Below are 22,404 nucleotides of genomic sequence, written 5' to 3' on the forward strand. Positions count from 1 at the left end.
TTTAAAAATATTATAATTGTTACTATATTTTTCAAAATATTATAATTAAAACTATCTAGGGGGTTTTCTGTGATTTAAATGAAAAGAGAAAGGGTCAAAGTAAAAATATGAAAAATATCGGGTGTAACTGAAATAAGTACATAATATATGGTGTAAATTTTTTTAAAAAAATCCCTAAATTATAACAATGGCTTATTAGGAGCTTTTCTTTAGTATTTTGACCATACTAGGCCTCCTTAAAAATTTAAATACCTAAATAGGTTTATCTCCAATAACAATATTTGAAATCGAGATTTTAGAAAACAAACTCTAATATCATATTAAATAATTAATTGATCCAAAAGCTTAAACTATAAGCATTCTCGTATAGCTTGCAAATATGAATATTTTATTTCTTAAGTCGGTGACATAATTAAATGCTAATAATGAGGATTAGCTCACCATTCCAGTTAATTTAAAAAGTTTCTAGAGACACAAGTGAAAAAAAATAATTAATAATTAAAAGGGTCTAAATGTAATTAACACTTTTCTTAATTACTTTTCCTGGCTTCTTACATTAATGGCCCCTCGTGAGAGCATGTGAAGGTCGTTGCCAAACTTTTGGGGTCTTTTTTACTCCAAGCAGCAAGGCTTTATAAAATATCTCAATAGATTCAAATAGTACATGATATTATCAAAGATACAGCTTTATTGGTTCCTATTTATGTGGAATAAGACACCATAACAAGGACTGCTAACTGCTGATTTGATAGCTAACGAGTTACTTGTAGTGTCTTCTTTTATTTTCAACCAATGTATCTTTTTAAGTATTGCAAAAAGATTCTTGATATTAAGGATAGCAGGCTACAATGAGAGGGCAAAAGAGTCATTTCATACTGACTAATCGCCGGATATATGTCTAATTAATTAGCGTAGTGGTTGAGGTCCTACCAGCCTAATTAAAAAACCGGTATGTTTGTTTGTTTATATGTGTTTCATTTAGTGTTTGGAAAAAATTTAAGTGTTTTTATGAAATAGATTATAGTAGTGAGTATGTCATTTTTCAGTCCACTTACTTCATAGAAACACTTTAAAAAAAAATGATCCATCTCATGGGAGATCTATAGTTGGTGCTTAGACATAAATTTATGAGCTTTAGTCCTTCTATCTTTTGATGAGATTCCTCTCCAAATAGCAATAAACAATCATTATAACTCCTCTCAGCACCCCCAACCATCTCCTTGTGCTTCCCATGATAGCAAACTAGCTTTGATTTCAAGTCCTTTCCAACAAAAAAATGGATGCATCTCTGTAAAGTTCAAAAGGAGCACAAGGAGATTGGTTGTTAGATGAGCCACGCCTGTAGGAAGTGAACGAGAGCCTTTTTCTCCTTCCACTTTTAGAATGTCCTTTACTCTATGGCACATACTTTTGCTAAGATAAATAAATAAATATAGTCTTACTTTATTCCTCTCTGTTTCTACCATCCATATCAATATCACTGCCCTTAGATTTGGGCAAAACTTTCTTTTATCTGGTAATCATGCTCCAACAAACATGGAAAGAGACACCAAAGTTAATAAATAAACAAAATTTACCCATAAAATAATTAGGGAACAAGGTCTCTTCTCCACTCAATGAGGGTAAACAAAGTAGGAACATGGTTGGATTATTTTAAGCAGAGTATGTTTGTCATTATGCAACATTGAGGAGAGAGAGAGAGGGTTGTGTTCTTATCTACAAGCTCAATATTAATTAAGAGTGGAAGGCTATGGTTCTTTTATTAACCAATTGTTAATTATCCTTGTGTCTTGATGAGCTAATACTGGGGGGGACAAGTGGTGCTCTTTGTCTCCACTCATTTTAGCAAAGGATGATGGCTTTAAAGGGCACTAACCATTATAATAAGGGATAATAGTGCTTGTCACACTAATCAGATGAGTAACCAATAAGGAATATAGCATAATTCCTTTATTTTCTTGAGTCAACTTCAAGAACTTGCTAATAGGAGTTGCAATTCTGGTTATTCCTTTAGAACACACATTTAACATAGTTTATCTCTACAGATTAGTATGTTTACTGAAATCAACAGAATATGAAAGATTTGGGCAAAGAATTGATTAAAATGCAATTTTAGAAACATAGAAGATAGAGGACTTGAGTCATAAGATAAATGCATTCTAAGTGATGTGTGCTCTAGTATCCACTGAAGGTCCAACCAGCAAAGTGCATCAAAAGAATGCCCACTGAGGAATAGCTAAGAAAACATCCATATAAATGATCTAGACTAGCTTCCTGTCTTAGTGGCTAGATGCCACCCACTAATTCTTTTGTTTAATATATGAGGCTAAAATATTAGCTAATCTCAACAATCACAGCAAAAAGGTGGGAGCCAGATTTAAACAAAGACAACAAATGAAACATAGAAGATGAAGAATGTCTACTACAACAGCTGGTGCTTTGCCTTGGTCCTATTCATACAATTGATCTGGACCACAAGAGTATTTAAATGTACAAAAGCATCACAGATCTTTTTATTCCATCTGTACTTCATTGCTCCAAAGCAAGCTGCTTGTGCCGATGGAGATCGTTGAGGTACCTTGAACAAGTGTAATCTTCTGAGTCACATGCATCAACCAGTGGAGGCGTCGCAACTTTAGGTTTCATTTCTCTTCCTATGAGCTCAACTGATCCTTCGTCCCCCCTTAAAAGCCGGACCACCTAAAGTAATAGGAGATTGCTCGCTTAAGTTACTAGGTCCTTTCAATGTTGAGAAAAAGAAAATTTCTAGGTTGACAACAAGCTTACCAGATTCATACTAGGACGTGAGTTAGAGAGGTGGTGAATGCACATGGTAGCCACTGCTAGTGCACGCGTCATCTCTTCCGCATCATATGCGTCGCCAAGAGAAGGGTCGGCAAGGTCTTTCACATTGTTTGAATCGAGTAACGGTTTTGCCTAATGCATAGCAAGAAAGTCAAGGAAATCTGATTCACAACTTAGTCATAAACTGATGAATTACAAGTCCTTTGCACATAATATATCTGTTGTTACCATCCTGTAATGAATGATCCATGTAGCCTTCAGCATATCAGCTACTTCATTACTTATGCTATCATTTAACTTCTAAGTACCTAATGAGATTATGAACACAAAGTTCAGAGATAAAATCTTGCAAGGGGAATTTCTATGAAGCAAGAAGGTTTGGTCCAACATGAATTTAAGTTCCAGGTCTGAAAATACGTTTATACCTGGGTTTGGATATTGATGATCTAAAGATGCGATGTCAGTCATACCTTGCTCAAATGATCAAATGTTATCAGATATAAAGATGTCTGAATTCAAAATTTGACCATTTTTTAGGCTTCTTTTGTGGATCCTAAGTGCGAATTTACTTGACGCATATACTCATTACTAATGCAAACCTCTAGCATCCTAAATCCTAAGAATCACATTGTTATTAATCTAGAGAACTCCACAGTCCAAGGTAGATGGAAAAGTTCTTAGTGCAATCTAACAATACCCATATTACTAGGCTCTGTCGAGAGGAATCAACTGCCTTCCGTCCTGTTACAAGCTCAAGCAGCAAAACTCCAAAAGCAAACACATCGGTCTTCTCGTTCACCAACCCATGCATGAAGTATTCTGGCGCCAAGTATCTGAATCATCACACAGCATACTAAGTGAAAAGTCACAACTAGGTACAAAAACTTTCAGCAAATGATGAATCGGTCTCACCCAAACGTGCCTTCGATAGGGAACACAATATGCTGAGGCCAATTGTCAGGAAGCCACTTTGCAAGTCCAAAATCGGAGATCTGCATTGGGGAGAGTATATTTATCATGTAATGTTCAGATGATGGAAGGAAAGACTTGGGGGGCTGGGGTTTGACGGTACCTGAGGTTGGTAGTCTTCAGTTAAGAGTATATTGGAGGCCTTAATGTCTCTATGGATTATGCGCCTGTGGCAGCCCTCATGAAGATAGAGCAGCCCTTCAGCTACGCCTATGGCAATGTTAAACCTGACCTTCCAATCAAGGCCCTCCTTTGAACCTGATCCACTGAACTCATTTTCATCACTAGACTAAATCGAAGCCGTGCAAGCTTGATATGTACATTAGTGATGAACAGTTATAAAGGTGTTGCTGACTGGAATTAACATCTTATTTTTTATAAAAAAATATTCCTAGCATAACTAGAGGGTTAGTTCAATATAATTGAGCAACAAAAAAAAAGAGAGATGCCTATTATCACATTAATTATTTGGAATCATGATCCCTGTTAATGCCTCTGCTTTTATCATCTGAAACATTAAATGTCTGAATGAGAATCAAATAATATATGATGGATCCTGTTTTGGAGTATTATAGATTGACATAGCGGAACATTTTAAACTTTGTCATCAGTTCAACCAATTCATACTACATTATGCATTTAGAATTGACTACCTAAAATTTCAGGTTAACTGTCATAAAACATTAAAGTTGGTTAACTCTCATAAAACAATAAAGTTGTTCTTCAGTAGCTAAGAATGATTTTTATATGGTATGGTATTTCAAATTTGCACAAACAGCTTGTTATGCATCACCAATTCCTTCAGTAGTGAAACTGCCTACCTTTTGTTTCCAAATAACACTCAAATATGTAACTGTCTATTAGAAATTTAAACTCAAGTAACAAGCTGAATGATCTGGTCATTGCGATTAGACTAAGCAATATGAATATTCACCAGTTAGGTTGCAGCGAGTTGTAGGCCCATGATATAGCACTAGACCTCTAATCAGGCTGTACCTCGCAATGATTTGTGTGTCATTGTAAACCACTTAACCAGAATCTACAAATTGACAATGGTTTTGGCTAGAGAAAAATAATTATATTAAGCCCATATTAATTAGATTATTCTTTGAGATCTAGTCGAGCTGGATGACTCCTTCAATTTCTTTCCTAGTGTGGCTAGAAAAAACATACTGTACTAAGATCAAAACAAGGCTCAAATTTGCTATTTCAATCTAGCCCGACATAGAAATTTTATTGTATAATGCAGTACTTTTATTGTATTGTGCATGCTAAATGGGATATCAAAGAAAGGAAAAAATATACCATGGAGTACAGAAGCTAGGCTTCCATGGGGTGAGAACTGGAGAACCAAGTGCAAGCCCCCTTCTACGCTGAACCCCAGGAGTTGTGCAGCATTTGAGTGATTAACATGGGCAATGATTCCAAGCTCGGATAGGAAATCTGCAACCCGATCCTCCTCATTGTTGCCCTTCGTCAACCTCTTCACTGCCACAAGCTGACCATCACTGAGACACCCCCTATACACTTCTGCATGTCCTCCCTTACCAATGAGCTTATCTAATAAAGTTAAACATGAACCAAAGGTTTAGTGATCAATTGAAGAAACAATTGGATCTTCTTATGTGACGCAAGAAGAATACAAGTGCTTGAAGCTTAGATTATTAATTATGCTTCTAGCATTTGAGGAAATCCTATTTTTGACCTGTATTTTAAGCATGATAAGTCAGAATATATCTTTAGCATTCACTGTTTTAACCAGCTGACTAGATCTTAGCATGCTGATAAATAAATTTAAGATAAATGAAATCTATGACAAATATATATGCATTCTCTTCACAAGTAGTACTTAAATTTCTTTTATTGGCTTTTGGAAATTGTGCTGCTAATTTCTTCATCTTCGGGATGAATGTAGTAAAACAGATGAAAATCCCGCAAGTAAAAATAAGTTGCAAATAGATGTATACATATTACCTGGATTGAAGCCATCGGTGGCAATTGCAAGCTCCTGGTAGTCAAAGCTCCTCCAAGTAGGCTTACATATTTCAAACTCTGGCATTGTAATTCTGTTTTCTGTCTGATCCTTAGCAATCCGAATCTTTTCCAAGCACCTTCGAAAACCTGAGCTGGCGGTTGCTGGTGGAAATGTTGCCACCCTCATCATAGACTTCTTCTTCCTCGATATGAATCGACCAATCAAATTCCTCCACTGCAAACTCTGTGGTTCTGACACCAACTTATAAGGAGTAACTGCTTGATCCACAGATGAAACTTCACTGCTGCTGCTGCTGGTGCCACCATCAGAATATGTAGTCGATATTGGAATCTCTAGTACACCTCGTGGAGAAGTTTGATCAGCACAGTCAGTATTACTGTCATCAGCTTCTAGTTTAGAGCTTTCACTATTTTTTTCTATCCCTGGTAAAATAAAAATCATCAAGAAAATTAAAACTAGCCTCATGGAGGACGGCTTCTTAATTTTGGGTTAGCTCTTCTACTACCATGTAATACGAGCAAAAGACAATAATATGAACTTGGTTTCTGTCTTCAATTCTTTTAATAGATTCTCTACTTGGGTTTTCTTTGTTTTGTGCTATAATATTCAGAAAAGATCAAAAGAGATTCGGAATATAAAAGAAAGGGCAAAGAAATGACTTGAAACAACTTACTGTTAAGGGTATTTGGCTGATCGATGGATGACATTTGATTGCTGCTGCTGCCATCAAAATCTGTACCACTTGATATTGGAATATCTACAACATCTCTATGAGAGGTTTGCTCTTCATAGTCAATTTTCTTGTCATCAGCTTCCAGTTTAGAGCTCTCACTGTTTTCTTCTTTCCCTGGTAAGTGAGATGGGTTTTTCAAAAAAATCAGGTCAAGCAGGATACCCCAATAAACTTTTGGTTCTTGTTTATTTAATTTCTACTTTGAATTCAAGATTCTTTAGGAAATACTTTAAAGAAGTATACAAGGAAAACTTCTGAAAATTAGCATTAAATTGGTTAACATAGGAGATATATCCTTATAATTTAATTAAATTTCTTAGACTTCTGAAACAAGGTGGAAGTACACAAGATATTTATTTTTTCCCTCTTTCTTCTGAAACACATTTCTGAATTAAGTTCTTGGACTCTTTTGTTTCAAAGAACTAAAAGGCCAAACAAAAGTAATCAGAAAAAATGGACACTGGCCTCATGAGGGCAGCTTCTCTCTGCAATACTTTTAAGTAGATTGTTCACCTGGATTTTCCAATATTTTCTCTACACTCTTCAAAAGGGAATAAAAGGCCTTTAAGAATATATATATATATATAAGTGGGAAAAAAATTAATTCTTTTTAACAGCATCAAGTTTAACCTTACCTTCTTCAGAACCCAACGAATCCTTTGGGGCCTCATCTCTACTTGGCTCTGGGGATTGAAGAAGATAGTCTATCATTTCCATTACCAAACACTATTTTCAGCAACATTAAGTACAGCTTACCTTCTTCAGAACTAAAATCATCCTTTGGGGTTTCCTCTGCACTTGGCTCTGGAGATTCAAGAAGATAGTCTATCAGTTTCATCACCAAAGAATTCTAAACAATGGTTCTCTCACAAAACACAATATATCCTAACACTATAGAATCTACTGAAAGCTTACCTTCCTTGCAAGTCATTTCTAAAAACTCTCTTGGGCTTCCTTCCCTCCTATGACTTCTTGACCAAAGAACAAAAAACTTGAATGGTAGGAAACTATCTTGGTGGTCTTGGTTTTGGGTCTTTCTGGGAGGAGTACAGAGGGAAGCAGTTGTTTTCAAACTTGGCAGGGCATCTCTTGGGCTGCAGTTACTCTCAAAAGGAGGGAAGGCAAAGGAGGAGTACACTGCTGCACTGGAATCAAAGGGATGAGAGGAGAGCTCTTCTTCTTAAAAGGGTGCAGGTTGGTCAAGGTTGGGCACTACTTTTGGACTTGGGTTTCTTGTGGGGGATGGGGGTCCCCCAATGTCATGGAGGAATTCATGGTGAGAAGAGTTGGTGGAGGAATGAAGAATACTTAGAAAGGACCCACAAAGGGAAATGGTTGGAAGAACATTTTGGATTTCTTCCTTAATTTTGATGGTTAAGTATAGATATTTCGAGATACAGATAGATTTGCTTCACTGTTGAAGACAGTGGAAAGCTATTTACCTTGGACAAAACTTATTTGTCTTTTTAAATCATTGATCAGATTATATCCAAGTAAGCAGATATATAGATTTCTTTAACCAAATCGCTCTCAAAATGATTTCCTAGCATTTCATTCTAAGCTATACTACTCTTATCTATAATATTTTGATAAATATTTTGGAAAGCTTAGTAATAAGATAAGATTATCTAGTAGGAATATTTTCCCACATGCCATATTTTGAGGTTAGTCGAAGCGTCTTTTTCCCCATAACTAAAAGCATGCACGTGAAAGATTGAGACCTTCCTTGGCTCTTATTAATAAATTTTTCTATCTAGAAGACTAGAAGCATTTTGGAGAGGGTAAAGATTGAGAGGTTGGATTAATAAAATTGAAAGTCTTAACTCAATTTCACTTTTAATCAGAGTTGATCTAACTCGCTGGAACAAATTTATTTATATCAAAGCCTAAGTTGTATTGTTGTCTTTCTTTTGAATTCACCAACTACATTGACAACAAGAGTTCTATGTTATGAGCTAGTAGGAGTCAACTACTGAGTTACTCATGTCAACTTTAACAATCTTAACAGCTTCAATCAATAAAATACTCAAGAAAACTCTCACTTGATGAGATTACACAAGCATGGAGAAGTGGGTAAACCAAACCTAATTAAGCACCCTAACTGAAACTAACAAGAGTGTTGCTACCTTATCTAACTTCTCCAAGTCATGAGCCTCACACACAGACAACTTCCATATTTTAATCCTTGAGGTCAAGATTTCTGACTTGACTTTGATCCATAACAACTAAACTAGTCAAAGTTTACAGGTGCTCTAAGCCTACCATGAAGTGACCTCAGTAACAAAGATTGAGTCAGTCTACAACTCCACTTGGTGGATTTAATACCCCCACAATAATTGAAGTTGGTTTGGTACTCCTAACTTCCTAATTCTCTCCTTGTTTGCTTCATTTATGAGGTGAGGGAGTGATGAGAACCTGAAACACTTTGGAGAGGTTGGCAATTAATTGTTAGCTTCAATCTTGTCCAATCTAAGATCAAACTGGGCATATTATGATCCCAAAAAGAAAAAACTTGGCTACTTAAACAAATGTTTTCCCATTCTACAATTGTAAAGATTAGAATTAATTACAATTAGATTTTATAAACTATTGCCCAGTTTTACGTAAATACTTTTTTTTTTTTGGTGACATTTTGAATTTCCCTATTTTCGACATCTCTAATCTCAAAATTTATTTCCTCAAAAAATAAGAAAAAAAGAAGTTTTCAGATCACTTAAAATTAATGAGCTCATGAGTATGAGAATAATTATTTCTAAAGATTTAATGATGGATGAATGGAATTTGGATTATGTTATGTCTGTTTGTTTAATCCTAGGAGCATTAAAGATGCCTAACACTAAGTACTTAAATCATGATGCTGGATGTTGTTTTCCTCTTGAGTAAAATATAGGCTTGTGTGGCATAATAATAAAACATTAAAACATTCATACTATTAGATTATTGTATTCCCTTTTAAGAAGTATAGAGGGGTATTAAAAATCCACTCTAATTAGCTTCATTGGCACTTTGACACTATTTCTTCTCAATGGTGGTGCACTTGTGCTTCTTTTTCTTTTCTTTTTTGTTCCAATCTCCGGCGTAATCTAAGGAGGGACTGTCTCCGAGATTTCTTTGTTGTTGTAGAATTTACATTTAACACCCTTTCGCTTTACGTATTTGCAGTTTAACCCAAAGTATATTGTGGAAATATTTGGACCGGCCCATGCTCTGTTTTCTGTGGGCCGTTTTAGGGTCTATGAGCAGTCCCGTTGAGAATGCAGCGGCATTCGAGGTCGAGCGGATCGGAGCTCCAAATAGTCACGTAGACATTCATCCAAACGACTGATGGGCGATAAAGGAAGGCTTTTATCCGATCACAAACATTGGTTCACATTTTCTTGTGTAATCGGAGCCATGTTCTCCTCCTCAATCTCCACTCCTTCGTCTCTCTTACGTCTCCTTCCCACCCCTACCAAGCTCCCAAGCATTCCCCGCTTCTGCTTTCCCACTCCCGTCTCAATTCCCAACTCCAATTCTAATTACGATTCTAGCCCAAATCCTACTCCCCCCGCTTCTCCCCTCCCCTTCTCTGAACTACGCCCAATTCAACGCAGAGAAGCCTCCCTCGCCCTCGCCGCCCTCCTCTCATCCCACCTCCTCGGCTTCGCCGCTTCTCCTGCGTCAGCCGAAGCGCCGCCCGCCGAATGCCAGCTCACCGTCGCCCCCTCCGGCCTCGCCTTCTGTGACCGCGTCGTCGGCTCCGGCGACGAAGCCACCAAGGGCCAGCTCATCAAGGTGTTTGCTTTTAACTCTCTTTTTTTTTTTTTCTTTTCCTGAACGAGTTTATTGCATTATGCAAAGGAGCAACCTTTGATTATGATTTATGTGGTCCTTTGGGTAGGCGCATTATGTGGGGAGGCTGGAAAATGGGAAGGTGTTTGATAGTAGTTATCAGCGCGGGAAGCCGCTCACTTTTCGCGTCGGTGTTGGTGAGGTGAATCCTTAGTTATTGTGTTGCAATAATTGACTTGTTTTTATGCATAAATAAGCTGTTCTGTAACTTTTTATGTCAAAAAAGAAAAGAAATACTGAATGCTCTAAAGGATCATATGTTTATGTTGTAAATAATGAACTACTAGAAATGACAATTTAATAGCAAATAATGTTTTTGTGACCAAAATAATATTATTTGTTGCAACTGATTGGCTTATGCTACATTGTTATTTAGGTCATAAAAGGGTGGGATCAAGGAATACTAGGTGGTGATGGTATTCCAGCTATGCTTGCTGGTATATAGAACACAAAATTGCCTTAGTTTAAGTTGATTAAGCATGATTTCATTAGTTGCTCAAGTTCCTCTTTGCAGGTGGTAAGCGCACATTAAAGCTTCCTCCAGAACTCGGATATGGTATGAGAGGAGCAGGGTGTAGAGGAGGTGAGATTTCCTTTCTTTCACTAAATTTAGTTGTCGCCTTACATCTTCTTTGATACGAGTCTAACAATTCTTAGGCTATCTTTGGTGTCGATGGTTGTTAAATGGCAAGTAATATCGATAGTACCAATTTGACAAAGGAAAAGCTAATAAGAAGAGAAAGCACTTCGGTTGCTCTCTCTACAATGAATTTTCTCTGTTTTAGAGATGCCTTATTGAAAAGACAAATAATTCAAGGTCTGCTAGGTTGTTTGAATTGCATGAATCAACTTACTTGATTAAGTAAATTTGTGTATCTGTGATACGCTGAGCTACCCTGTCAGAATCGTGACGAACCAAGTGGCCAATGAGGTGTGAATTGTGATGCACCAAGTGACCCTATCACAAGGTATAATGAAACAATGGCTATATCACATCTGACGCAGTCATGTGTGATCCCCTGCCACCCGATTACACATACCAAACAGACCTTCAATGTTCTTTGGTGCTGTTATATAAGTTGCTTCAAGATATGCATGGTTTGGTAAAAGTAAAAGGTTGATGTCATGTTAAGTTATATAACAGAGCAAAGAGACCGCAGAAACTAAAGCAGATTACCATTCAATTTTTTTGGCTATTATCTGTATCTTTGATATGAAGTAACCCTAACTTATTCATGCTTAATACGGTCTGAAATGTTGACGTCAGTTGCTCGATTCCTAAGTCTTGTCTACTCCCAGAAATTGTATTTATGTCATGTCTTTTTACCTCCGCATCTTGTATGAGCTGGATTTATATCTCACCAGAGATTCTATGTGCCATATGCCCCCGGTCCATGTACCAACTATGGAAGTCAGCTTGAATTACAATCAGCACTATGTCAACGTGATCTATGCTAACAGTCCGTATGTTGTATTTCAGGTTCTTGTATTATTCCGCCTGATTCAACTCTTCTATTCGATGTCGAATTCATCGGCAAGGCATGATGTTTTGCCTTGATGATTTTGGTGAAGAGGACTGATCGAGTTGGTCACATTGGATGCTGCCAATTGAACAAATTAGCAGATTACTTCATCACACGTTGTGAGTTTGTGACAATATCTGAGATGGTACATCATTCTGGATGCCTCCTTTGAGAACCCTGCAAATTTAGTGGGAAGCATTATCGTGTAATATCTCTTATTCTCCTAAGACCTGTACCAGAAGATTGTTCATATGCGCTTTCGCCATGCAAGTAATAATTCTGTTAGATGTATCGAGATCAATCAATACTTTTCAATTAACTAAGAGTGGTCATGATGATACAAGCCACTGAATTTACAATGTATCATGAATGCTCAACTGTCAATGCAACTGTAAGCTACTGAATTTGATATATTTCATACTGCGATTATGGGTACATGATGAATAAATGGTGCTTATCCGGTTGTCCCAAGATGTGGGGCACTGGTTCATGTTATCTTATGCTAAACTTCTTTATGTATGCATAATTATTCACATAACTTCATAATTTAAAGCGATGATATCACCTAGAACAAGAGAACCTTACACATATTGTTGCATGTTTTAATACTTGGGGGAAAATTTGCATCCAACACCCTACCTTTTCACATATTTACGTCCCATCTTTTTAGTATTTATAACTCGCACCTAGTCTTTTGCTACATATTTGCATAACACACCCTTTAGATCTTTAAGATGTTCAGCAAATTTTGGTGAAAAATGTAGGTTGCGATTTACAATTATTAAATACAAGGAGTAAAACGTAAAAATGTAAGAAAAAGAAAGTAGGGTGTTTAATACAATTTTCCCTTTTGTTTACTTATACAACCCAGTTGTTTACTTATAGAAGTCGGTGACGTCTCCTACTACGCTCTAGCTAATACCGACAAGTCGGCTGCCTAATATTTACAGTTGCGTCCTCTGTCTGTCGCCGGTGACGATACGGTCGTATCCGCCGAATTCTTGCAATACCGTAGAGAACGACCTCTCCATGGGCCAAGTCCAGCAACCAATTTCCGCTAGTCGCTGCGATCGTGTTCTTCGCGAGAGGTAAGTTGCCAAAATCCCAATTCCTCTTTCATCTATCCCTCTTGTTGTTTCTTTTGGAAGCAATTTGATAAAGAATTCTTCTATTTTCTTGATAACCTTCTTTTGTATTAGAAGAATAGCTAGGGAGAGGTATGAGAAAGTCGAAGAATAGCGAATCTTTTTTATTAAGTTTAGTCCAAAGAGGTATGAGAAATTCTTAATCAATAAACCTAGTCAGGAATCATACTATTTCTTCCATTTGGGATCCATGTCGTTCTTGGGCTTGGAAATTGGGATGGTTCTGTAGTTTGTGTTAGATTTTGAATGGTTACTGAGCTTGCTCTTTTGGCGCTTTCTTGACGTTTGTGTGTGGAAATCAAATTTTGTGTAAGACCTGCGTATTAAAGTAGCAAGGGAATAAGTCAAGCTTCTTCCAATGAGATGGAGTTTTAAGTTAAGGATTCATGATTAAATCACACAGTCTTTAGTGGTATATAGCATCATGGGCTCATGAACTGGTATGTTTCACTCAAAGATTTGTACCTCCGTTATCCATACTGTTACGTCTATTTCATGGACCTTTTCATATATAGCATCATGCTCTATGAGCAACTTGAACCTTGTTTGAGAACACAAATTTTTTCAATTAAATTTGTGAAGCAGTTATTAGATGATCAATCTTTTGTGCAGGCATATCTGAACGATCAGATTTCATTAATACTGGGACAACTGTAACTATCGAGAGACAAACATGGATAGTCCTTCTTGTCAAGATGATGAAGTCTTCTTGTCATATAAAAAAGACTGGATTGAGTATGCCTAATATTGTTCAATGGTTTCTTTGAAGTGAGAAATTTAAGAGGTTTCTAACTATATCTTTCTATATCTCCTGTGGATTATTTGGCTTGTAGAACACAGGATTTACTTAAGAGGAAGCTAGTTCTTGAAGATGATTTCAGATGGATGGTACCTTCACAGGGGTTCAGTCCAGATGGAAGCAACAAAAGGGAGAAGCTAAAGTTTATTGGTGGGGTTGACATGAGCTTTCTAAAGGAAGACCCTTCAGTAGCTTGTGCTGCTCTTGTAATTTTGGATGCTGATACCCTAGAAGTTGTCCATGAGGAGTTTGATGTTGTCCGCCTGCAAGTTCCTTATGTTCCTGGTTTTCTTGCTTTTAGAGAGGTACCAGATATTGGTTCTTGTTTCTTTGTAAAGGATTTTCTTTTTTTGGCTATTCATGTTTTTACTTTATTTTTTAGTTAATTGTTGCTACATGATCAAATTTTATCTGAATTAATTTATCTTTTAATGTCACAGTTTGGATAAGCTATTAAAATTACCTGATTTCTCCTTTATCTGCAGTAAATGTGTGCAGAATGATGAAACATTTGCAGTAGTTTTGTACTGATGTAATTTAACATATATATGTAGCACCCACATGGAGGAAACTCACTAGCTGCTTATGGTTATTGAATCAATCGAAAAGAAGCTACTTGTTTAGTCAACCGTGTCCCATGCAAGATTGTTGGTCACTGCTAATTTTATATTGTCCCTTTAGTCAAAAGTGCATTAGATGATCACAATCAGTGGTTAACCATATCCTTGACATTTACAGAATAGTTCATGATAACAAAATTGACTTGAGGAATCTAGTGACCTAGATCTGTTTCACTTTGAAATTGCACCCGAAAAATCCATTTTTGTTTGTACGCACTCCGCAGACTCTTTTCCTTCACTTTCCATTATAATGTTCAAAGTTCATAAATCCCCTTTTTATTTATTCTAGAATATGCATATATTCTATTGATTTCTCTCTTTTATCTAACATGTTATCTACAATGAGAGAATGCTGACTCAACAGGTTCAGCCACCTACATAGAGAGTTCTTTTTTTTTTTCTCTAGTTCAGTTAGGTTCGTCAGTATGCTGGTCTAGTAAGTATTTGCATTGTATATTTTCTTCAAATTGTTCAAAGATGGAGTAAAGGAATTACTTTTGAGTGTTGCCATGTATGATAGACCAAGAATTGATTGTTACCTTGTCTTTGCTGAGTTAGCCAAATAAAAAGGTTGCCCTAATGAACAAGGTTCCCACCAACATGAGATCTTTGGAGGGATGATTTATTTGGCCTTACTGTCATTATAGTGACATAAATTTCACTGATCGAGCAAAGTAGGAGAACCACTAACATATATGCAAAATTAAAAAAAATTTAGAATTCCTTGTGAGCTTGTCGAAGTTTCTGTAAATGACACTTGTAATAAGTTTTGTGTTGCTAAGTATGTCATTTCTCATATTGCAGAGCCCAATTCTTTTAGGACTCTTGGAAAAGATGAAGAGTAATGCTTATCCTTTTTACCCTCAGGTAAAATCTGGTTTTTGTTGCACTTGCTTGCGGAGATATTAGTCATCAAATGTTTAGATTTTAAAATGCATCTTGTTCTGAGATGCTTATATGCCAACTTTTCAACTCCTTTGCTATAATATAACCTATTTCATGAATTTTCAATTCTAACTGGCATCACAGGCAGAACATCTTTTTTCTTGAAATTGTCACAAATATATCACTCATATTCGATGGTCATGTAACCAAAGAGTATAATCATATTACATTCTATGTTTCATGTAACTTTACGATTAATGTGGATTCCTGTTTTTTCATGATAAGCTTTTCTGAGGCTGTAAGCTTTGTTGGCCACATTTGAGATTGATTATATAATTATGTAAACCAGTTTTTAGGTATACTCTATAGAAGATTTCAAATTTTCTAATTAATTAGATTGACTAAAGGAATTCCATAGAACATATCTCTTAAGCTAACAACAGTACTTGATGTACTCTTATTTCTGCTGACTAGTTAGAATAGATATACCGTGCATGTGAAAGATTGAATTAATATTTCATCTGAAATCTATTTTAGCATTTGCTGAATCAGTTAAACTGTTTCCATCTTCTGACTTGATATTTTCTGAAATCTTAGTAATTGATGTAGAGCTTCGAATGAGTTGCGCACACCAAATCTTCTCATTATCTTTTCACATGAATTACCATTTCATGAGTTCTCTGTCAGCCAAAAAAGTTACAAATTGTTTAATTACATCAACTATCTAGCCAACATAACTCTTGTAGTGGCATATAGTATTTCTCATTATTGTGAAACAATCTTAGTTAGTTGGACATAGTTACTAATATTTGCTTGTATCTTCGATTTTTTTTTCCTTTTAGATTTCTTTTTCTTTTTCAACACAAGAAGAAGCCTAAGTTGTCATTGTATCAATGCTGCCAGTTATTGATGGTTGATGGAAATGGAATACTTCATCCACGAGGTGAGTATCTCTAATGTGTATTTCATGATTGCTCTCTGAGAATTTATTGGTGCAACATGTATGATCTTTCGAGATCTTAATCTCGTTGGAGATCTGTTTCATAATTTTCCAAACAAAGTTTGTGCCAGATTATCAGATACCTTTCCAATCAGAAGATAGATTCACTAATTCTACCTCTTTGGCAGATGAATAATCAATAATTTATGTTGAATATAGACTAGGGTTATATCCCTCGGATGTTCTCTTTAGAAAAAATGTGCAGTTATTTTGTCAGAGCAGAAACATTGTTTACTACCTACTTATTTGGCTGCATATGTGTTTGCAATCCACTCCCTTGGCAGTTTCACGGAAGAGGCCAAATGATGTAGAAAAGATAGGCCATATGAACCTTACCTTATCATATATACAAGATTTACATAGAAATGAATTAGAATAGTGCTTTGCTCCAGTTTCCTACTTCTTTTACATGTATTAGGGCATATGTTGTACTTTCCTATGTACCAAGGATATGGCATTATGTCTCAAATGTATTAAATTCATGACTGTAGTCATCAATTGAATTCTATTTATAGGAATCTTCATTTTATTAGACACCTCCAGACTACCTCTCTGGTTGCCCCACCTAACATAAAACCTGCAAAATTGCCATCTGTTTTTTTTTTTTCTGAAAGAGTTAAACTGGTGACAGATTCATAAAATCCGTTCTGTAATACCACCTCTTCATTGCATGCACAAGAACATTTCTGGTGACCTAGTAAGGCAAGCTAATTTCAACTGTTAATAAATTGTTCTTCATGTTCTTTCTAGAGTGCTCTAGATGGATACTGCCAAAGAAAGAGGATGAATTAAAAGATTGAACTCCACCATATATTCTTCTAATGTTGGCTCTTAATCCATGCTGGAGCATGTCTCCAAGATTTAATGCGCTCGACTTTTGTTTTAAATAAGTTGGCTCATTTTAACTATTGATGCATCATATCTGATCTATGATAACTCCTAAATTAAAGTGCTCTATCAGGATTTGGTTTAGCTTGTCATCTTGGTGTTCTTGGAAACCTTCCCACCATTGGGGTGGGGAAAAATGTAAGTAAAATCATTACCCCAATTATTGTGGTATAGAAATTTGGATTTTTATGATTGAGCGCATGTGTTTTAACTTTTAACTCGTTAATCTGGTGATCTCAGGACTTTTATTTATGTCTAAGTTCTTTTTCTCTCTTTTTTTTCCTCTGGTCTCTGTGAGATAGAATGTGAAGAAGGAAACCTTTTTAATGTTTTCATGTACTTTATAAGAGATAGATATTAGTCTATTACTGTATGGGATATGAGCTTATCAAACAATTAACCATGGTGCTTGTTTAGCATGAAATATTAGTTTGCATACATTCCCAAGGATTACTCAGTTGACCTACGTCATTAGTTGGTTGCTTTTATGCTCACAATTGAGCATAATAGGTGAAAATCTGTAGTGATATAAGGCTTTGCTTTTCCATGTATCACAAAATAATCCTATTTATAGTCAGGCTTTCATCTGACTCTTAGGCTTCTAAGGTTTGGAATATAGAGTTGAACTTTCACAACAATTTTGAGCTTGTTACAACTTGGACCATAGACAGTCCTAACTTGTGTAACTCTTGATGGTCTGAATTGCTCTTTTCTATTGAATTTTTGGCCAAACTAGTCTTCTCGCTAATTTTATTTTGCAAAATAGATCATGCTCTAAACTTAATATCAAAACGGGTCAGTTTACTATAGTTTATCATTAAAACGCTGATAAGATCAACTTTTAGATGAGTTTAACATCTTTTCTTCTAAGTAAAATGCCGAATTTATTAGCATTTTACTTTTAGATAAAAATGCTAAAGAATTTAACATCTTACTTTTTGAGAAATCGCTGAACAACCGAGTGTTTTTCTCAGCAAAAAAACTGGACAAAAAAATTTAAAATTAAAACTTGGAGTTGTCGTCCTGTTTTTGCGATTTTGAGCCCAATTTGTTCGAAGAATGGCTACGTCCATTGGAACAATAAGCACAAAATTATGACGCTCTAGATTTTTTCTTTATAGTTTTGTTTATATCTTTCTTGTTTGAAGTCCAATTAAGATCTGATCGAAATTATTATATTCTTTTATTTTTTTATCTTCATAATGGCATATCATATGTCTAAAATAGACTATTGCTTAGAAAGTTATGAACCTTAAAACTGAATATTTCACCTTTTTAAATAAGATGTTGAACTATTTAATATTTTTAACAATAAGACGCTTAACTGTTCAATATTTTTTTGTGAAAATGATACAATCATTTTTCCCCTTAGTACGCTAAAACTGTTCGACATTTTTATTTTAATAAAAACGCTAATCTTATTAGTGTTTACTTCGAAGATAAGATGCTGAATTCATCTAAAAGTTAAAAGGCTAATAAGTTCAGCGTTTTTCTAACAGCTATAGTAAATTAGACCCATTATGTAATTAAGTTTAGGGTGTGGTCCATTTCGGTAAATAAAATTTGAAAAAAGGCTAGTTTGGTCAAAAACTCCTTTCTATTGACTAAATTGCTAAATTTTCATTTTCTATTTTGTGACTTTTGTCTTCCAGCTGCATCATGTGGATGGACTTGTTCAGTCTGAAGTGAGGCAATATCTTGAAGCAGGAGGAAATTGTCATAAGGAACTATTCTCATTAGTTGGACAATCCGGCAAAGTATGGGGAGTGGTAAGAGTATCTGAGCTCAGTCAGTGTTGCATGCAAAAATAGAAAATATGACTAAAGCTTCTTTTGTCCTTTTTTCCACCCCACAGACAAGAGGTTGTATTAGTCTTTTTAAACCTTCAATTCACTACCTATTGTCTGAAAATTTAAAAACTGGTCTAGAAGATATTTTTTGAATGAAAATTGTCAAGTAAAATGTAAATACGATACTCAAAAGCAACATACAAACACATCATGATAGTTTTTTGGATGTATATGCTCATAATGAGCTAGTCATATGTGGCATCAAAGTCTCCTTAGATAATGCTATAGTGTTATTTTACCTGACAACATTTCTGTTTCAGGCAATGTGTGCAAGTTCTGGCTCATCAAAACCCATTTACATATCAATTGGCCATCGTATTTCTCTTGATTCAGCCATCACGATTGTGAAACTCTGCACCAAATTTCGTATTCCTGAGCCTGTTCGGCAGGTAATATTTAGTGATTTCTTGAGGTTGTAGTAGTTAGCCTCTCAATAAATTGTCTAAATTGTTAGGTAATAAAGTTTAAAGTCTCAACTATGCTTTCTGCTCTGTTGACGCAGACACTCCAAATGCAAGATGAATTTAGAGTTCAGCAATCTTCTTAGTTGTTAGGTTTTTGAAGTTTTTGTCATATGATTGAAGGGCATTTAGTATATGATAAAGGAATTCCATGCATGTTTACGCTAAAATGTCGTGATATAGTATAAGAGCTTCATTTTTGTCTGCGAGCATTATAATTCTTCAAAAATTGCCATTAGCTAGTTCCTGGTTATCCATGAAAATTGTCATGTTCCTTGCTTCCTAAAGTGATTTCTTTCTATGTAGGCTGATATAAGATCAAAGATATTCCTCCAGAAGCAGAAAGATCACTCCATATAACAAGTTGGTATACCAATCTTCACCTCAACATTTTTTTTTAATCACCGATCATTTATTTATTTTTGCTTCGGTGGATTGCTTCTTTTGGATGTCTTTTTATGCGGCAAAAAGTGATATCGCCATATAACTCAAGTTTAAAAGACAATTGTTGGATGCGAACATAATTATATGTTTAGTGCTATTATTTTCACTTCTCTTCTTGCCTAGCTACCTTCATAATATTTTGGAGGAGCATCAAAGAGATTAATTTGCTTTCTATATTTTTTTTGTCTCAGAACAGTAAGCTGCTGCAGATGAAAGAGCATAAAAACCACAAAACAACCTATGCCCAGATTTCCAGTGGGTGGCTTTTACGTAAATCTTACGATGACTCGGTTAAAAATATGCGTCAACATCAAGTATCTAGCATAACTTCTCTGAAGCAGGCAGTGAGAAAATTTCTTTTATCTTTTCTTGCTATTGTGACAATGATGTGACGAGTTTGAGTACCTACGATTCAAATGTTTTCTGCAGCTCACCAGTACGAGAGACAATCTTTATATGCAATGTAATGCCACAAACTCAATTCCAAGAACTCTAATTCCTGCCCTTGGAATAGCTCGTGATCTAAATTTAGAGGTGATCGTTAAGGCTAGTCATGCAAATTATGAATGTCTATTTTTATTATTTATTAATTTTATATTAAATATTTAGTATATTTTTATGAAAGATAATTAAAATATTTTTATTGTGCTTGGCCTGATAAGATATAAAACTTTTAAATTTTGGCTTGTTATATTAGGCCGATATTTCATGGGCTAGTAGACGGTAATGGATTATAGTATTCTAGTTCGATCTGAACCAGACATAGCTCAATAGATTGATGGGTTTGGTCTTGAACAAATATTTAAATCCGATCAATCTAAAAAGTCTGGCCCGAATCTGATCCAGCCTTGCCTCTATTGAAATTGACCTGATTAAAAGAGTTTATCTCGTTCTCATATGCATGGTTTTGTATCTCACTTAATTCTGGTGGAGCACTTTATTGGAGTCAATGAAAGTTTAAATGAACGTTCTTTTTCTTCTTATATTTCTATTTTGTACCTAACATTTTCGGTTGAGCTTTCCGATTTCGTACCTAATCACTAGTATTATGCATTGCTGGACACCAAATTCATTCTTATTCATCCTATTTAAAATGTGAAAAAAAAAAGATAAACATTGCAGCCATTATGATTTTTTGAGAGCTCTGTTAACTGTTAATCACTATGGTGACCAAATTTCTTTATCTCAACTTTTCCCACCTAAAAGTTGAGATAAAGAAATCATCACGTATTTTATCTCAGCCAGTTAACACTTATTTTGGCTTCATTTTTTATGGGATAAGTGAATGTTTATTTACAAAACCCATAAAAGGAACCAACCAAACACTATTTTATTTTGATTCCAAGTTCGGATTATATAAATAGAATAAATGAAGATTCATCCTATTTTAAACAATAATATTTTTTGTCCTCAAATCCTCCGTGACATTGGGAAAATAATTTTAAAAAAAAAGAGTTAAGGGCATGCACATTTTCCCTTTTATTTAACTCTCTGATCCACCATCTGAATTAAAAGGAGAGATAAACTTTTTAAAAAAGATATCTACGCAGTCGACCTTACTAGTGGGGGTTGTTTATCCATTTCTTTCCATCGCTGTTTGGTCCCTAACTTCTTGTCAGTAGATAAAACAGAGTCGGTTTAGGTGAGACTTGACTTCGACTCAGCAGCAGCCTTTCTCTCTTCTTCTTCTTCTTCTTCCTTTCCCATTTTCTGAGAATTGCCCGGCAGCAAATAAATTTACTTGGGTTCTAAATGAAAGGTTTAGGTGCAAACCTTGACGGATGTTAGACCCATAATTTGTGCTTCCACTTAGATAACTATATATATATTATATATATGCTAGTTAGTAAGATATGTTTGTCCTCTAGATTCCAAACAGATTCACTATCTCCTAAAACTAAGCAAATTTAATTCCCCCCTCTATGAATCAGTATTTCTTTTAGCACTCTAACTGGGAATATTTTTTTAGAGCAAGAGCTATTTTCCAGGTACTCACAAAGTCACGGAGTGCTGTAGAGTTGGTGGTTTAACTTTTTTTTGATAGATGCTGTTTGTCTTCATTGATTCCTTCTGATAATTGTGACTCAATATTTGATTGTTTTGGCCTTTTTCTACCTACTTAATCACCAAGCTTACCTACCTCAGTCTCTCTTTGGTTGATCAATTAGGGTGTAGTACACTTGGAAATGGAGGAGTTGAGTTGCAAATATATCATATGAGGATGCCAGCCTTCCCATATGTGGGAAAAAGAAACATATCTACATAAACAAAGGTTTTGATGGGACATAAAGACATAAAATAAGGTTTATATCACTGTAGCTTAATGGTTGAAATGAATATAGCCGATGATAAAAGTCAGATATTGGGACGATATTTGGTATATTTAAGCTAATGCAATAGTGTTCAGATGGTTAAAAAGAAGTCATGTTGTATTAGTATTTAAGTTTCCACTTTT

At 35.4% G+C, this 22,404-nt stretch overlaps 3 protein-coding genes across 6 annotated transcripts; 2 read left to right on the forward strand and 1 right to left on the reverse strand.

The window, feature by feature from the left end:
• Nucleotides 1-2,376: 2,376 nt before the first annotated feature.
• LOC140793628 (receptor-like cytosolic serine/threonine-protein kinase RBK1) lies at nt 2,377-7,747 on the reverse strand. Its single transcript, XM_073145217.1, has 11 exons — nt 7,419-7,747; nt 7,260-7,307; nt 7,139-7,186; nt 6,444-6,617; nt 5,749-6,192; nt 5,080-5,334; nt 3,878-4,032; nt 3,718-3,797; nt 3,503-3,638; nt 2,788-2,937; nt 2,377-2,700 (listed from the first exon to the last, which is right to left on the reverse strand). The coding sequence occupies exons 1-11, from the start codon at nt 7,432-7,434 to the stop codon at nt 2,530-2,532; spliced, it is 1,677 nt and encodes a 558-aa protein (XP_073001318.1). The 5' UTR covers nt 7,435-7,747; the 3' UTR covers nt 2,377-2,529.
• A 1,965-nt stretch (nt 7,748-9,712) lies between these two features.
• Nucleotides 9,713-12,292, forward strand: LOC140794426 (peptidyl-prolyl cis-trans isomerase FKBP13, chloroplastic). Its single transcript, XM_073146451.1, has 5 exons — nt 9,713-10,277; nt 10,384-10,476; nt 10,711-10,771; nt 10,849-10,917; nt 11,815-12,292. Exons 1-5 carry the CDS (start codon nt 9,828-9,830, stop codon nt 11,877-11,879), a joined length of 738 nt encoding a protein of 245 aa, XP_073002552.1. The 5' UTR covers nt 9,713-9,827; the 3' UTR covers nt 11,880-12,292.
• A 460-nt stretch (nt 12,293-12,752) lies between these two features.
• LOC140794053 (uncharacterized) lies at nt 12,753-20,462 on the forward strand. 4 transcript variants are annotated; one of them, XM_073145863.1, is made up of 10 exons: nt 12,753-12,945; nt 13,615-13,737; nt 13,836-14,106; nt 15,226-15,288; nt 16,210-16,249; nt 17,268-17,332; nt 18,847-18,963; nt 19,305-19,433; nt 19,812-19,868; nt 20,141-20,462. In XM_073145863.1, the coding sequence occupies exons 2-9, from the start codon at nt 13,676-13,678 to the stop codon at nt 19,863-19,865; spliced, it is 801 nt and encodes a 266-aa protein (XP_073001964.1). In that variant the 5' UTR covers nt 12,753-12,945; nt 13,615-13,675; the 3' UTR covers nt 19,866-19,868; nt 20,141-20,462. The 4 variants fall into 4 exon arrangements, with proteins under 4 accessions (XP_073001964.1, XP_073001966.1, XP_073001967.1 ...); XM_073145865.1 differs by having other exon boundaries at nt 12,773-12,945; nt 19,812-19,872; nt 20,146-20,462; XM_073145866.1 differs by having other exon boundaries at nt 12,773-12,945; nt 20,146-20,462.
• Nucleotides 20,463-22,404: the final 1,942 nt, after the last annotated feature.

This window comes from Typha latifolia, chromosome 8 (assembly GCF_019914945.1).
Source record: "Typha latifolia isolate L0001 chromosome 8, TyphaL0001v2, whole genome shotgun sequence".
Taxonomy (NCBI): domain Eukaryota; kingdom Viridiplantae; phylum Streptophyta; class Magnoliopsida; order Poales; family Typhaceae; genus Typha; species Typha latifolia.

Bases quoted from the DNA above. Each gene is read 5' to 3' on its own strand.
- LOC140794053 (XM_073145863.1), top strand. From the start codon at position 13,676: ATGGATAGTCCTTCTTGTCAAGATGATGAAGTCTTCTTGTCATATAAA. The intron at 13,738-13,835 runs GTATGCCTAATA...TTTGGCTTGTAG, and splicing joins TATAAAAAAGACTGGATTGA to AACACAGGATTTACTTAAGA. The intron at 19,434-19,811 runs GTAATATTTAGT...CTTTCTATGTAG, and splicing joins TTCCTGAGCCTGTTCGGCAG to GCTGATATAAGATCAAAGAT.
- LOC140794426 (XM_073146451.1), top strand. From the start codon at position 9,828: ATGGGCGATAAAGGAAGGCTTTTATCCGATCACAAACATTGGTTCACA. The intron at 10,278-10,383 runs GTGTTTGCTTTT...TCCTTTGGGTAG, and splicing joins CCAAGGGCCAGCTCATCAAG to GCGCATTATGTGGGGAGGCT. The intron at 10,772-10,848 runs GTATATAGAACA...TCCTCTTTGCAG, and splicing joins TATTCCAGCTATGCTTGCTG to GTGGTAAGCGCACATTAAAG.
- LOC140793628 (XM_073145217.1), bottom strand. The intron at 6,193-6,443 runs GTAAGTTGTTTC...TTATTTTACCAG, and splicing joins TCAGCCAAATACCCTTAACA to GGATAGAAAAAAATAGTGAA. The intron at 3,639-3,717 runs GTGAGACCGATT...GTGATGATTCAG, and splicing joins CCTATCGAAGGCACGTTTGG to ATACTTGGCGCCAGAATACT.